At 39.0% G+C, this 14,462-nt stretch overlaps 1 protein-coding gene across 4 annotated transcripts; it reads left to right on the forward strand.

Moving 5' to 3' along the window:
* The first annotated feature begins 1,503 nt into the window (after nt 1–1,503).
* On the forward strand, nt 1,504–14,002 carry spoon (A-kinase anchor protein spoonbill). 4 transcript variants are annotated; one of them, XM_014358557.2, is made up of 6 exons: nt 1,504–1,930; nt 11,035–12,006; nt 12,091–12,612; nt 12,821–13,033; nt 13,113–13,243; nt 13,443–14,002. In XM_014358557.2, exons 2-6 carry the CDS (start codon nt 11,088–11,090, stop codon nt 13,539–13,541), a joined length of 1,884 nt encoding a protein of 627 aa, XP_014214043.2. In that variant the 5' UTR covers nt 1,504–1,930; nt 11,035–11,087; the 3' UTR covers nt 13,542–14,002. The 4 variants fall into 4 exon arrangements, with proteins under 4 accessions (XP_014214043.2, XP_089452372.1, XP_014214042.2 ...); XM_089596246.1 differs by lacking the exon at nt 1,504–1,930 and adding an exon at nt 2,458–2,880; XM_014358556.2 differs by lacking the exon at nt 1,504–1,930 and adding an exon at nt 5,560–5,599.
* Nucleotides 14,003–14,462: the final 460 nt, after the last annotated feature.

The raw sequence follows: 14,462 nt of genomic DNA on the forward strand, positions 1-14,462 counted from the left end.
GAAGACCGCTAGATGGCGCTGATCCAAATAACTATTGCTATTTACAGCAAAGTCACTTTGATAATTACAAACCAGCCGCATCTAATCTTATAGATAGATAATAAAAAGTTGACGTGGTTCGTGCTGTTTGCGGCAAGTTTATAATCTATTTTTAACTTAAAAGTCGACCTCTAAAAATAGAGATATTCATATGGTTTAATAAAATCGACCATATGGCATTACTTAGTAGTAATTTCTTTAATTACTACACATAACTTCACGTACATCTTACACCGTGCTCTCTTTACCAGAATGATAAAATCAGAGGCTGTAAAGTTACGTAGGTCGTGGTGGTAACGCCGCTTGGGGTGTTTTCCGCAATCGTCGTCACCAGCAAGTAATTTAAATTTGCGCTCTATACGTTATACCGTCAGGTCAGTAAGTCAACAAATATATTCCGTAATCTGCAAGTTAAAACAGCAGACGCGACGTGAAAGTCGAGAAAAAAGTGAAGATTTCATCGCCGTTGACTGTCGTCTGCTATTTTAACTGGCCAGATTACGGAACAGAGCGCCAGTTAATTCAAGGTAGTTAACTTATCGACCTGATGGTAGCGTAGAGCGCAACCTTAAATTACTTGCTGGTGCAGACGATTGCGGAAAACACCCTGTGTAAAACTGTTATCTGTCTTACCGACGGTCGGTGCCAACTTCCAACACTTACCGATGGTAGGTACCGATACATCAGGGCCCTGCAATAAATTTTTTATCGGCGTGAGCGTAGGGTCTAGCAGATCGGCTCCAATAGACCCTCCGCTACGGACACTTGCCTATGGTAAATTTTCTTAAATGAACTTAGGGTCTAGTAGATCAGCTCCAATAGACCCTCCGCTACGGACACTAGCCTGTAGTAAATTTTCTTAGTGAATTTTTATAATGGGAGGGTAGGGTCTAGTAGATCGGCTCGAATAGACCTTCCGCTATGGACACTAGTCTAGAAAATTTTCTTAGGCTGCGTATACATGGAGTCTTGAACTTCCAGGACCAGCCCACAAGCCCGTGTGAGTGCGAGTGAGAAGCAAGAACGTATTACTCTCTTTCTCGCACTCACAAGGGCACATGGGCTGGTCCTAGATATTCAAGACTCCATGTATACGCAGCCTTAGTGAATTTTTAGAAAGTCAGTGTAGGGTCTATAGCGGAGCCGATGTAATAGACCCTCTATGGACTAGCCTAGTAAGTTTTGCTAGTGATTTTTTTAGAAAAGAAATATGGTACTTTTTTAGTTTGGTAACTGAATGTAGATGAGCGCATGGAAGAGATGATGGAAATGATGGATGTAACAGATGATGCTCAGGTTTCACACAACGGTAAAGATGAATGAAGATAGAAAAGATGATTAGGTGAAAGATGATCGTGCAAGAGCGCCGATAGTGCCAAGTGGCCCGACCGTGAACTACTAAAACTGAAATGGGCGACATCGACATATCGTGTACTTATAGATGCACAAGCTGTGCAAGTGTAACTGCGTATGTATACAGACATTACATACACATCACATGTACACAACACACACTCGCAAAGTTACACAAGTTACGCGAAGTTGCGAAGAGCGCGTGTACCGCCCGTTCGCGTGCTCACGTGGATTGGTAATAAGTACTTATCTTGTAATTATAGTTATCGTCCGCGATTGATTAAAAAACCCCAAGATTCACCCAAGCTGATTGACGATACTCCAAAGGGCAGAAGAATAATAATAAGAGGAAGAGTGCGAGAGATCAGTGTGTGGAAGGCAGCCTTCATCCCTTCATCGTCAACGAATAGACCCCCGTATTCCCCGAGTCTTCGCAGCAGTTGGAGCGGCACCAGCAAAACCTAACCCAAAGAGCAGCGCCGAGTGCACACGGCAGCGATAGAAAAAAAAAAATCAAAAAAATAGAGTAACATAGCGGGTACGTAAGTATAAGAGCATTTTCCTCTTGGCTCGTTTGATGCCACATTGTGCAAAACGACTTCGCATACACGAGCACATCCAACATTATGTTACTCTAAAAAAAACGAAGTCCGTAGACTTTAAACACGTGTGCGGCCCGCAGCGGAATCATCCACCAGTTCCGAGATCTTCTGGTGTAAAGTGTTGCCTAGAACACGAAAAAAAAAAAAAGTAAAAGAGCGCACAGCAGCCGGCACTTTTGAGGTCGTTCGTTGATGCAACGAACGATGATGGCCGCATGGCTGCTGCTGCCGCCGCCGCCGCAGCGTGGTTATACTTGGCAAGGACCGCCCGGCGATGTCGCACTATGTACGCACGGGGGTCGCCCATACGCGTCCTCGTCCAGACGCCGCTTTAAATGCCTATCTTCCCTCAAGCCGTTGACATTACTATCCTTCTCTTCGACGTTGTTTTTCTTCCTTTTTTTTTTTTTTGCTTGAATGATGCTTTATACTGGAAATTTGAGCGAGAGATAAACCTATACATACATTTTGTTGCGCGTCGAAGAGGGGAAGAAGAGCCATGCCGCATATATACAGTAATATGTGGAACGCTTGAAAAAGGGACGGTAGCGCAGAGAGCAGGCGGCGTGCGTGGCTTGTAAATTTAATAAGGTTATAAGCCCGTGGCACGCACTACCAGCATATTTTGGTAAGAAGCGCACATTTAGGCCTTTTAAATTTTGATAACCGTCCGGGTGCTGCTCCATTTTATGTCTGTTGTTGTCATTGCTGGACGAGGTGCGGAAAATCACAAGTCCGATACGCTATAGGTGTAAAGATCCTACAGCGTGTATAGAGCGTGGACGAAAAGTTTAAATTACTTTTGGGCCTTACTTAGTGCTGCTCTGAGTTTTGAGTGTGAAAGATAAAAAAGGAAGCCACGCTTGCTTGTCACTTTATTTACAAGGTAAACATTTTTTATTCACTTGTTCTGTCATTGGTTGTTATCATAAATGTGTACATATGTTAATATTGAGTTGTTGAATAAGTTCTCGCAACTGTTTTCCAACTCTCGAGTGTTTGCAAAAGGTGTGTCGTTTTTTCGATGTGGAACTGATAAAGCAGGTTGCCGGAAAAATAGAAAAAATTAGCTACTAGCGATGGAAAATATCTTTAGTCACTTGTACTTTGAGTCGTTTTTTTAATAATTGTCAAAAACACCATGAGAACTCATTAAATCTCCCAATGTTTATTAGTGTACATATTAAAAAAATATACACATATATTAAAGTTGTTTTAAATAACTGCAATTATAAAACAGTATAAGACAGAATAAAACGCAGTCTTAGTTTACTGCGTCTTTTTTAGGGATACACGAAGAGCATGTCATGCCTTGGATTATATTTTTAACGGGATTAGGTTGTAGTAAGATGCTGATGGGGTACCAATACGTGTTTAGTTTGGTATGTGTGTAGATGTATCCGTGCATAATACAGTTTGCATGTATACTTTACACACTCACAAACTCGTGAATGACAACCCTGGCGTGGGGACTTGGAGAGTATAAGATTCCTAAAGCTAACTAGTAAAAAAAACCTTTCCTATTAAACCTGTTAAAGTCGTCTACAGTTTAATTTCTTCTGAAAAAGAAAAAAAAAAAAATTATTTTTGGAATCTCTTACTTTTAATGAAAAATTCTATAATATTTGTGACACCTGACAACTTTCAATTTCATTCTAAATTAGATAATTTTATGAGAATAATTTTTATTTTAAATTCAGGAATGAATAGCTCCAGGCATCTGCTAGGAATCAGCACATTAGTATAGGTACATTTTAGCTGAGCTTGTAAATTTAAGGTGCCAGGACTTCCTCTATGTTTTTCCCAACATAATGTGTACACAGCTTTGAGTGGGACAGTGAGTTAATACACATTTCCTTAGGTGCATCCATAACAACTATAGTTTGTCTCTTTCTAGTTCTCGTTTGGATCAGCATGCAATAAGCAAACATGTTTTCAACCCACTTAAGTTTTATTTTATACGAAATAGTGTTTTTTAATTTATTTGAATTGAAATATGAATTGAATTTATTATTAAATTGTTTACGTATCAAGAACAGAAATCTTTATTAAATATACATATGTTTTAAGCCAAGTTATTTATAAAAATAATTATAAATTTTGTTGAGTTTATTAACGTACTGAAAATTTATCAAATTATATCTTGGCTTGTATGTACTTGTTGTAGGGTATCTCTCTCTCTCTGTCTCTCTCTCTCTCTCTCTCTCTCTCTCTATCTCTCTCTCTCTCTCTCTCTCTCTCTCTCTCTCTCTCTCTCTCTCTCTCTCTCTCTCTCTTGATAAGATGATGACGGTTTTATTTTACGAAAAAATCCCAAGTGAATTTTGTAGTTAAATATTTTAGTAGTCAAATAAATTGAAAACCTGGCACGCAAAAGTCATACTTTGCATTCCTTAGTATTCAGACAGTTGAACAAAAATGATGGAGTGTTTTGTGCAATTATTTTTAATTTGCAACTTTAAATTATTGTAACAAACTTTTGAAAAATGGTAGTTTGAAAAAATACATTGTATGTTGAAATATATAAAAATAAAATTTAGACTTAGGGCGTTTTCTTAAACGACAGTTGTGAACAATTTGTTAGTACACGTTATTGAATTTTTTTTTTAATTTTTCGTGCTTCTCAGTAATAGAAAAATTATATGCAAAAATGTTGTATTTAAAAAATTAGTATAACTTTTTTTTTACTACTACTGTATTCATGTTTAATCAAATAAATTTTATCGAAACATTAATTTATTCTCAACGCATGAAATTCGGTGTTGCGCTTTTTAATGCAATTTTGAAAAATGCCTTGCAGATAGTTATAAAAAATATGTACTGTATATTTGAAAAAAAAAAATCTAAATAAATCATCATTGATTATTTTCAAATATTGTTCGGTTAAATATACATCAGTGATTATTTAATCGTACAATTTTAAAAATTCTTAGTGACATAAAATCACGCATGTTACTGTTACCTTAAAAAAAATGATCTATAAAAAAAGAGTATTTATTTCGTCAATTACGTGACAGTCAAAATTATCGTTCGCGATTCTGCATTTACGATTGAAACTGCTAACAAATAGAGTTTGCCCCTAATGCTTAAAAATGTTGTTCGTGTTTTAAGTAATCTTGATTATTTGATGCCACGCATGTAAATTTAAGTTGAAATATAAAATAAGCTATGAAATGACAGATGTTGTTCTTAATTTATCGTAACAATATCCATCAAGAATAAGTTGCGATTGAATTTTGATAAAACCTACTTCAGATAAAGACGGGGAATTTTCTTCTATTTATGATAAGGATCATTTCATTGAAACTCAATACTGTATACTATGACGAAGATAATTAAAATCAATAAGGAAATGTCGTGAAAATATTTATGTTTGGAACAAAAACTTAAAAAAACTGTTGATTGTCTATCACATTGTTTTTACCAGCTACAAAGACATTTACACTTGCATTGTATACAACTAATAATCTATGAAAGTGTAAAATAAAAACCAATGCGCGGCATTTGTAGTAAAATGAGTAAATAGAGCTTCAACTGGGAAACAATATCATGAGTCAAGGTTGTAAAACAACGTAAAAAATATCCAACTACTAATCTCGAACCAGGTAGCTGTACCTATTTTTTTCGTTATCTCTTACGTATATATATATAGTATTAAATATATAGTATTAAACATGACGCTATAAATTGGAGAACAGATACGTTATCATATGCTAAAGAAATAAAAATACTAAACTTACAAAATTTTGCCATCTTGAGTCTTTGTTTTTTGTTCAATTTGCACATTTATTTTTACTGTTCGGAATAGTAACTTTTATCGTTATTGTAGCATTTTTTACTGTTTGAAGTCGTAGTTACAGTTCTGCACAGTAAAAACTAGTGTGCAACCAGTAAAAAGTCTCTAGACGACATGTTCTCTGACGACAAGTCTCTGGAATGTCATCACGTTATATCGCCAGAACTGTAATTTGTATGATTCATTTTTGCAAGCGTACTGATACATAACGCTTGGAAGTTGATTAAAAATCGTAGATAAAAAGTTAAAGGTTCTGTGATGAAAAACAAGTTTTATTCCAACCGCGTCGACAAAATTTTTTTACACATTTTGTTCGAATGCTGCCCATAACACTAAATACCTTATATAATTCAAGTAGTAGAAAAAAAAAAAAAGGTGTTAATTTGAGAAAATCATACTTTATTGTTTCTCACGACCAAAATTCACCACGTCACCATTGATATGGTGATAAAGCGCATAAAATCCCTTGATGTTCAATTGACCTCAAAAAATAAAAGTACACATCCGAAGTGAAACGTTTTACAAATAAAAAAAAAGTACAAGTTGTACCTTCACGAGAAGAAGCGCATCCCTGTGATATTCCCGTGCAGGTTTTGTTGGGGCAAACAATGGCGTACACATGCACACCCCCGTATATACGTATTCATCCACTTGCACTCAACTCTGCACAGTAAATCTCTTTCCCCCCCCCTAACCCAGCTTTTACTGTGCCGCATTCGAATAACAAGAAAAACGAATACAAAACCGGGGAAGTCCCGAGAACGAAGCCAAGATGGAGAAAGAAAAGAGAAAGCAGGAAGAAATAGAGAGAGATATATATAAATGTAGATGGAGAACGTTTTGAGAGAAGGCCATGGCACTCTCTTGGAGAAGAGGATATAAGACGGGCTTCTTCTTCGTGTGCTCTATCTCTTTCTAAAAATGTTACGAACCACCGGTGCTATATTTATGATTTATTCTACATTCACACACGTATTTGCGCGACTTTGGTCATATTTGCTGCGCACTTCCGAGACCCAATTAGCCTAATACAAGTACAGTATATAAGCCATACCTTTGAGGTATGTACCAACACTTGTATACATGTAGATTAAGCCATCGTGACTCTGTGCCGTGATTTTCCAACTAAGTTTTCTCTAAAAGTATTTCTTTTCCCTGAAAACTTATTTTTCCCAGGATTTTCGCTCCTCAGGTACACAATAAATACTCCGCAAAGACTACCCGTATCTCCCTGCCTCTCACAACTACGTGTTTGGGTACCTGCTCGATTGTTCTTTTCTTCGGACCACCTGCAGCCTTGGGTCCTCCTCCGTCACCTCGATGAACCAAAGTTTCGAAAACGCGATAAAGAGTTGCGTTTATGCTCCCCATGGATTCCAAGTGCGAATACTCGAAGAAGAAAAAAAGTCCTCACGATTTTCCTTTGAAAAAAAGTTAAAGCTAGCAAATTAATAATTCTCGCGTAGCCAAATGCGTACAGCAGCGGTCACTGCATTTAAGAGCGGACGGTTATAGGTACATAAAACTCGGAAAATCGGTTTTAATAAAAAACTGCGCTCGGGCGGCGCGGTGTAATTTAAATTCACCTTCTCCCCCACCAACTCCCCCGAAGTGATTGAGCAATAGCAAAAGCAAAAGCTCACGTGTTCCCTCGTATACAGAGCCAGTCGCAACATACATATGCAAAGGTGACGATCGGTTTGCCGTAAATTATCTATACCACGTTAAAAATGACCGTCTTGGAGCGTAATCGCTTGTCCACCTGTTCATACCGATTTTTCACACGCCTCTTTTCATCTCTATCCGGATAAGCTCGTAACAAATCGTAATCGTCTCTGGGAACTTTTTTTTTTTCTCTCTTCGGTACCTGCAGTACGGCAGGTCAAGCCGTAGACGAGTTGGGTTGTGTACCTATATCTCGACGACGCCACCTCGCTCGTTCCGGCATTCCAAGCGCACGTTGAACCGGCGACGCGCACACATGCATATATAGATCGCACCTTCACCCATAATACTAACTCCACTGCTCCTGCGTGGCTATAGCTAATCGCTGGGTATACCCATGTACCCTCTGTATCACCAACTCCTGCAAGACATGCAGATCAGGTGTGATATATAGTATAACTCGACCGACGTGCCAACACCACCACGTGCTGCTACGATGTATATAATACAGTGCGAATATACATACGCATTAAATCGGCCTGCGTAAATAGCATTTCTGCGCGGGCGCGTTATCAATTGCACGAATCTCAATTGCGATAGTTCAGGGTGGTTTTTTTGTTTTCTCGAGAAAGGAGAGTATGCCCGTGAGCCAACTGGTACTGGACTACTACCCCTTATAAATCGGTAAAATTAGGGAGGTAATCGATTTATTGTTCGTTTTCTACTAATTTTGTATAGTGGCAACGCACTGTCACTCCCCAAGAAATTTTTATTAGTCTAAAAGGTAAAAAAAAAATTTATATATATATAGTGTTATCTCACTGCAAAATTTTACGTGAAGAATCTAGGTAATCTTGAAACAGGTGTTGGACGAATAGCTTGACTTGTACAAACTTTTGCCCTGGAATTTATGATAGTTTTTACTTGTCCCCCCCCCCCCCCGCTTGGGCGTCGGTAGTATATAATCCACTAGAACCGCAAATTAAGTACTACCTCTACACTGCCGTGCAACTACACCGATTCGTTCGCAACAACTTTTACTATCGCATATACTCACGTAACCATATAATGTTAACCAAAGAGCCGTTGTGTGTTGGCCGCGCACACAATCTTTCCTCGTATCATATGTATTGAAATGCCTTTTTTTTCCCTCAAACCCGCTATCGCAGCCACCAACACTGTACTACGATTATCTATGTAAGCATTCGCGTACGCCTTATCGTACGGATATACTCGACTTCTGCGCTCCCTATCCATTCTGAATTTTTTTTTTTTTTTTTCTCGAAGTCTTGCACATCAGCTCCCCAAAAGCCGGGCACAGGTTCTATATAATAAATCGGCGTCAGAGAAAAGGAGAGTGAACCGTGTTCCGCGCCTACGGTGGACGTGTACTCTCCCACTCTTTCCTTTTCGTCTCTCTCTCTCTGATATACACATAGCGCGCACACAGAGGCACTCGTGCTCGGTGGAGTAACTCCATACAGCAGCCTGCTCCAGAGTCTTGGAGCGTCCACGCCAGCAGCAGCGTCGAGAGCCACGTGCTAAGCTTGCTAACAGCCGGTGCAACTTACCACCCTCGCCGATGCTCGCGTGTACATTTTTTTTACCCACCAACGTTTACGAATAAAATTTACCCTTTTTTTTTCTTTCTTTCTATAAGAGATTTCCTCGAGATATGATGTGGTAATAGTTCTCTTGTGTATGACAATATATAATATGTGGATGGTGACGGTGATATTGCGGTGACTATTGGGCGCTACAGCCGGTGTTTTATGGTTAATCGGTGACGCCATTCCGGAGGAGGGACCACAAGTTTGCGGACCATTTTTTTGTTTTGAGGGTTGGCTCTGGAAAAAAAATATGGCATTCTCGTCGGTGAGTCGATACCGATTTCGGTTGTTTGCATGTTTGCTTCTTCTTCTTCGGAAGAGTGGTTTTTTTTTTTTTTCGGGAGTCGCGACACTTTGGCACGTGTTCTCTCATACCATATGCAAGCGAAAGCATCCGCAAACCCCACACGCTCTCTTTCTCTCTAGTTCGGAATATTTGAGCAATCTGTGCACAACAATTTTACTGCTCGCGTGTCTTTATGGGTCTTGAGATTTTTTTTTTTTTTTTTTTTTTCGTGCATATTATTATATTAGTCCAGAAATAAATGAGTTTAAACACTTTTTTTTTATCTGGACAAGGGTGAATCTGGGATTTTTCAAGAGCCGGTCTTTTAAAACCTTGAGAACAGGTTATTCGACGACGTGTCTTTGCAATGTAACCTGTAATTGAATTTTTTAGTCAATGAAAAATGTTATCAATAGTCATTAGAGCCTGTTTTGCTCGAAATCGACGCGGTAATTGTTTTTTCATCGGTGAACATTCATTGGTAGACGCGAATAGATAAAAAAAAAAAAATTTGGTATTTGCGCATGTGTATACTGAGGTACGATGTATTATGATTATTTGTAACATATTTTCCATTTTTTCTCATCATTTCTTTAAAAACCAAAGTTTTTATTAAAAAAAAGAAAGAAAAAAAATTGGAGTTATTTAAAATATAAATGATCTTTTTTAAGTTCAATACGATGTATATATGTATATTATGTAGGATTAATTAAGAGATGCAAAAAGTGCTCACTTAATGATCGGATTTTCTAAAATTAATGTTATTTCAATCGACAATAAATCCATTTAAACGGTCGACTTGGTAATACCGATTATAAAAAACGTGTTATGTATTCAAAGTTTAAGAAAATTTACATACGATAAGATAAACAATAATCTCACCTGTGTCAGCAAAACTTTGAAGGAAAGTGCGCGAAAAACAATGTTTGGAAAAAAAATAATTTATGAGTGGTAAAGAAGAAGAAAAAACCCCGAAAGCTAGACGTAATTTTTAGCTGTTGATACAAAATTATCGCACGTTTAAGGGAAAATTTGTTTTTACAACAGTTAAAACCAAGGAGAGCATAAACGTATACGTTGTATACCATGAGGCTTGTGATGAATTAATGTAAATGAGCACAACGATCATAATCGTGTAAGCATAAAAACTTTACGACATTACGTTATCATCAGTTATGGAAATTTGATCGAAAGTTGAATCATCGCTTACCAGGCGATTCGTTAAAAGTGAACAGGTGTGAAAAGTGAGAAAAAAAAAAATTAATTAATCAAGTCTCGAGTAACATATGTCGCTTGGAATTGTTTACGGTACGAAAGAAAATGAAAGTTCGGTATCGAGAACAGTCGTAAAATATTGGCTCTGAGAAAGATTTTTCCCACGAGAAAAGCCGAGTTTGTTTCGTACCCATGTCCTTGTTATATGGCCATATTCGGCGAACAAACGTGCCATCCAACAAGTCTCTCTAAGTCCTGAAACTTCAAAATCCAAACGTGAGATTCTCGACTGGAGATAAAAATTGAAATACAATGAACTTTCTCCACGGTTTCGCTGCTTATTCTTCACGCGCATGCACACGCACTTACCCCTGGCACATTACACCCTTCCACCAACAAAGTCCGCAATAAGTAAAGAAAGGAAAGAAGAATAGTAATAAAAGAAGAAATAAAATTTTATTGTTGCAGGTAGTTTGGCGCTCGTCGTATTTGAGTAACGGATCCAACCGTGGACGGCAGACATGTCGCTCGGCCAGGTGCAGCTCGTGAGGTGGAGCCTACCGGCGCTCGCTCTGATTCTTGGTCTTTTATGGTACAAACGTCGACGCGTGGATCGAGTTGATCCAGGTGGGCCCACCGCTCCGACGAGCTCCCCCAAAGCTGACAAAGCCTCGTCCGTCAAACTGAACGCCGTCGAGCCCGTCAAGCCAAACACCATTTCAGCCTCGGCGGTCAAACAGTGCGACTCTGGCATCCACAGCGACGATTCTCTCAACACCAGTGGCGACTCACCCGTTAGTAGCACCAGCAGCCTTACCCCCCGGAAGGTCAGCGAGAGTCTCGACATACCCGGCAGATCGTCGTCCAGTCTTGCCCAAGCGTCGGTATCAGTAGCTGCGTTCTCGCAGGTGCCCTGGTACGAGGACGAAGAGGAGGTCAAGGAAGAAGAAGAGGTAGTCAAAGTGGAGCAGAACCACTCTCTCTTGTCCAAGAGCCGCTCCTCGGCTGAGCTCATAGCGAACGGCATTGCCATGAAGGAGAGCAAGCGAGAGCAGAAACGTCAGCAGAGGCAGGCCAAGATCGTCGTTGCCAATGGCACGCCCCAGATCCATGAGTTCGACCGAACCCCCGACCTTGTCGAGGCTTCTCCTCTTTCTCCTCCTCCTGTTGATGCCGTTGCCGACGATCCGCCGGCAGTAATCGAGGATCAATCGTTGTCCAACAACAAGAACCATGACGAGGAGAGCCAGCAGCCGACGGACAACGAGAGTCAGACCAGCAGCAACAGCGAGCAGCCGGCGAGCACGACTCAGAATAGCCAAGTCCTGTCGGAGAGGGATTCGGCGAATCACAGTCCCGTTTCTGCTGTCCTCGAAGGTAGCGTCACCGACGAGGCCAGGAGCGAAGGCGAAGGCGAAGGCAGCACCGACAGCGGAAACGGTATGATTATTTTGACAGTACTGTCGTAGGTAAAGTAAAATTAAAGGCGGATGGTTTGATTGAATGGGTGCGTTGAAATCGTAGGTGGTAGCATCAACGGTGGCCGCAGCAGGGAGGACAACAGCCGCACTTTCTATGAGTTCTTGATCCCGACGAAGCTCGTAGGTAAACTCATAGGTCGCGGGGGTCGTTTCCTTGAGCACGTGCGCAACGAGGCTGACGTGAAACTGGCGGTAAAGCGCCATCAGACCGATCGCGACTACCAGCTCTGCACTATAGACGGCACACCCGAGAACATCACCGTCGCCCTCGACATCATCCGCAGACACTTTCCCGAGAAGACATATCCATACCTTACCCTCGAACAGATCGTCTACGACGAGATAGTCGTTCCAAATGAGATCGCCTGGATGCCGGAGCTTATTCAGCTGTCGCTCGTCGAAGGCGTCAACAACGACGTGTTTGTGTGTCAAATCGTCACGCCGAACCATTTCTTCATCCAGCTGCACACCCATCCGACTTACCCGTCCCTGCGGATTCTCACGCAGAGGATGACTCAAGAGTACGATACGGTCGAGTCGCCATTGGTGCCCGAGCCGCTTACCAGTGAGTTCTTGCTTGCTTTTATTTTTCTATTTTGTCAATATTAGTGCTGCTTTAAATGATGCTCTTTGATGAAAGTAGTGGACTGACGATCCTTTGAAGATAACTTTTTTTTACAACTGATAAAGCCATCAGCACTCAGAATAGTGTGTTTTTTCTTACCCAATGCTTGTAAATCCAAAACCGAAACCATCTTTTTATCCAATTGCAGAGGGCATGATTGTGGCGGCCAAATTTTTCGACCAATGGATGAGAGTTTGTATTGAGGAGCCAGACCCACAAAAAGAGCAAACCTTGGTTCGTCTAGTTGATCATGGTGGTTATTACACGTGTAGCAATGCAGATATGAGGTCTCTCCGATTAGACTACCTCTGTCTGCCTTTCCAAGCAATCGAAGTATACTTGGCTAATGTACAACCAAAAGGTGGTACTAATTTTCTTCTTGCATCTTTAGTATTTTTCTTTTTCTATTTATGTATTTATTATTTTATTTAACTTTTCAGGAGAATGGACGCAAGAAGCGTTTGACGTGGTATCACAACTCACCAGTAGCAGAGTAGGCCAAGCACAAATAGTAGGCTATGATGAATTCAACACATATATCAATTTGTACTACAATATTCACAGACTCGGTGTAAGTATTAATATTTATATTTAATTTTTATGATTCGTTTTGATAAATCAATACAAATGATGCTTTATTTTTGATGAAAGTAGTGAACTGAAAACCACTTGAGAGATAACTAATTACACTGAACAAAATTTAATGATTTAACTGCGAGGTATTTTGTAATTCAAACATTTTAACAAGAAAATATCACATTTTGTTTCAGTTCCTTTCCGTAGCTGAGGAACTGAAAGCTCGAGGTTTAGCTGTAGAAACGCCTGTTATAGAAGAGGTAATATCACAGGAAGTATTGCCCGCTGCGTGAAAATCTAAAAGTCGAAAACCAAGCGATCGTCTTTGTTTGCGTTTTTTATGAAAGAATCTACAAGAATAAAAATAGATGTGTGACATTATGCGTGTGAGTGAACGAATCATTACTGTTGATGAGTAAGTGAAAGAAAAAAAATGAGATATTTTTTTTGTGATTTATACGTTTCTAAATAATTTGTAAAGGTATGTTTACGTTAGCTAAACTCTTGTTAATAGTTGAAACATGAAAAATAATGTCCTGTTGTTTTGACACATTTTTCAGACCCATTGCTCGGACGCAATTATAGATGATTTATTATTGCATTTCCACAAATGCCGCATTTTTTTGCCTTTATTTAATATTTTTTTTTATTACAAAAAATTGAGAAAAAATCATTAAAAAAAAAAAAAAATCTTCAAACTGATCATTACTTACGTTCTGTAGATTCAGGACATATTTAGTGTAAATATACGTAAGTGAAACGGAATTATAGTTTAAAAAGATGAGCTGCTGTTGCTAGTAAAGAAAAAATTTTTGATGTGATAAGCCGTAAAATTTTTTTAGATCAATGTAGTTAAAACATAATCTTAAAATAATTATTTTTGAAGTTCAATGTGATCCTATTATCTTTCAGTTGTAAGCTGACTACATTTTATTATTCTATTCAACCCCGATTTTCATACAGTGATTGTGCTATTATATTTTAGACGTTTAAAAGCTGTTTAAGTTATCCAATGCTGTTATTATCATATTTTTTTTGCTTATCGTGAAAAATTTTAGTTGTAACACAGTTATGATGATAAAAACAAATTACTTTTTTATGTAATGTTACAGTATTCGTAACAAAAATATTTATTTCAAGAAATTAAAAGGTTTGTTGTAACACATTGATTTATAAAAATGGTTTTCACATCAGAATTTCCTAAAGTGGTTCTT

This window comes from Copidosoma floridanum, unplaced genomic scaffold (assembly GCF_036245765.1).
Source record: "Copidosoma floridanum isolate Cflo_tuat_1 unplaced genomic scaffold, Cflo_Japanese_pri ptg000030l, whole genome shotgun sequence".
NCBI classification, from domain to species: domain Eukaryota; kingdom Metazoa; phylum Arthropoda; class Insecta; order Hymenoptera; family Encyrtidae; genus Copidosoma; species Copidosoma floridanum.

What these genes read in the sequence shown, in the direction of transcription:
- spoon (XM_014358557.2), top strand. Translation starts at nt 11,088, where the DNA reads ATGTCGCTCGGCCAGGTGCAGCTCGTGAGGTGGAGCCTACCGGCGCTC. An exon ending in GGTGCCCGAGCCGCTTACCA is followed by an intron (nt 12,613 to 12,820) that starts GTGAGTTCTTGC and finishes ATCCAATTGCAG; the next exon opens with AGGGCATGATTGTGGCGGCC. An exon ending in ACAATATTCACAGACTCGGT is followed by an intron (nt 13,244 to 13,442) that starts GTAAGTATTAAT and finishes ATTTTGTTTCAG; the next exon opens with TTCCTTTCCGTAGCTGAGGA.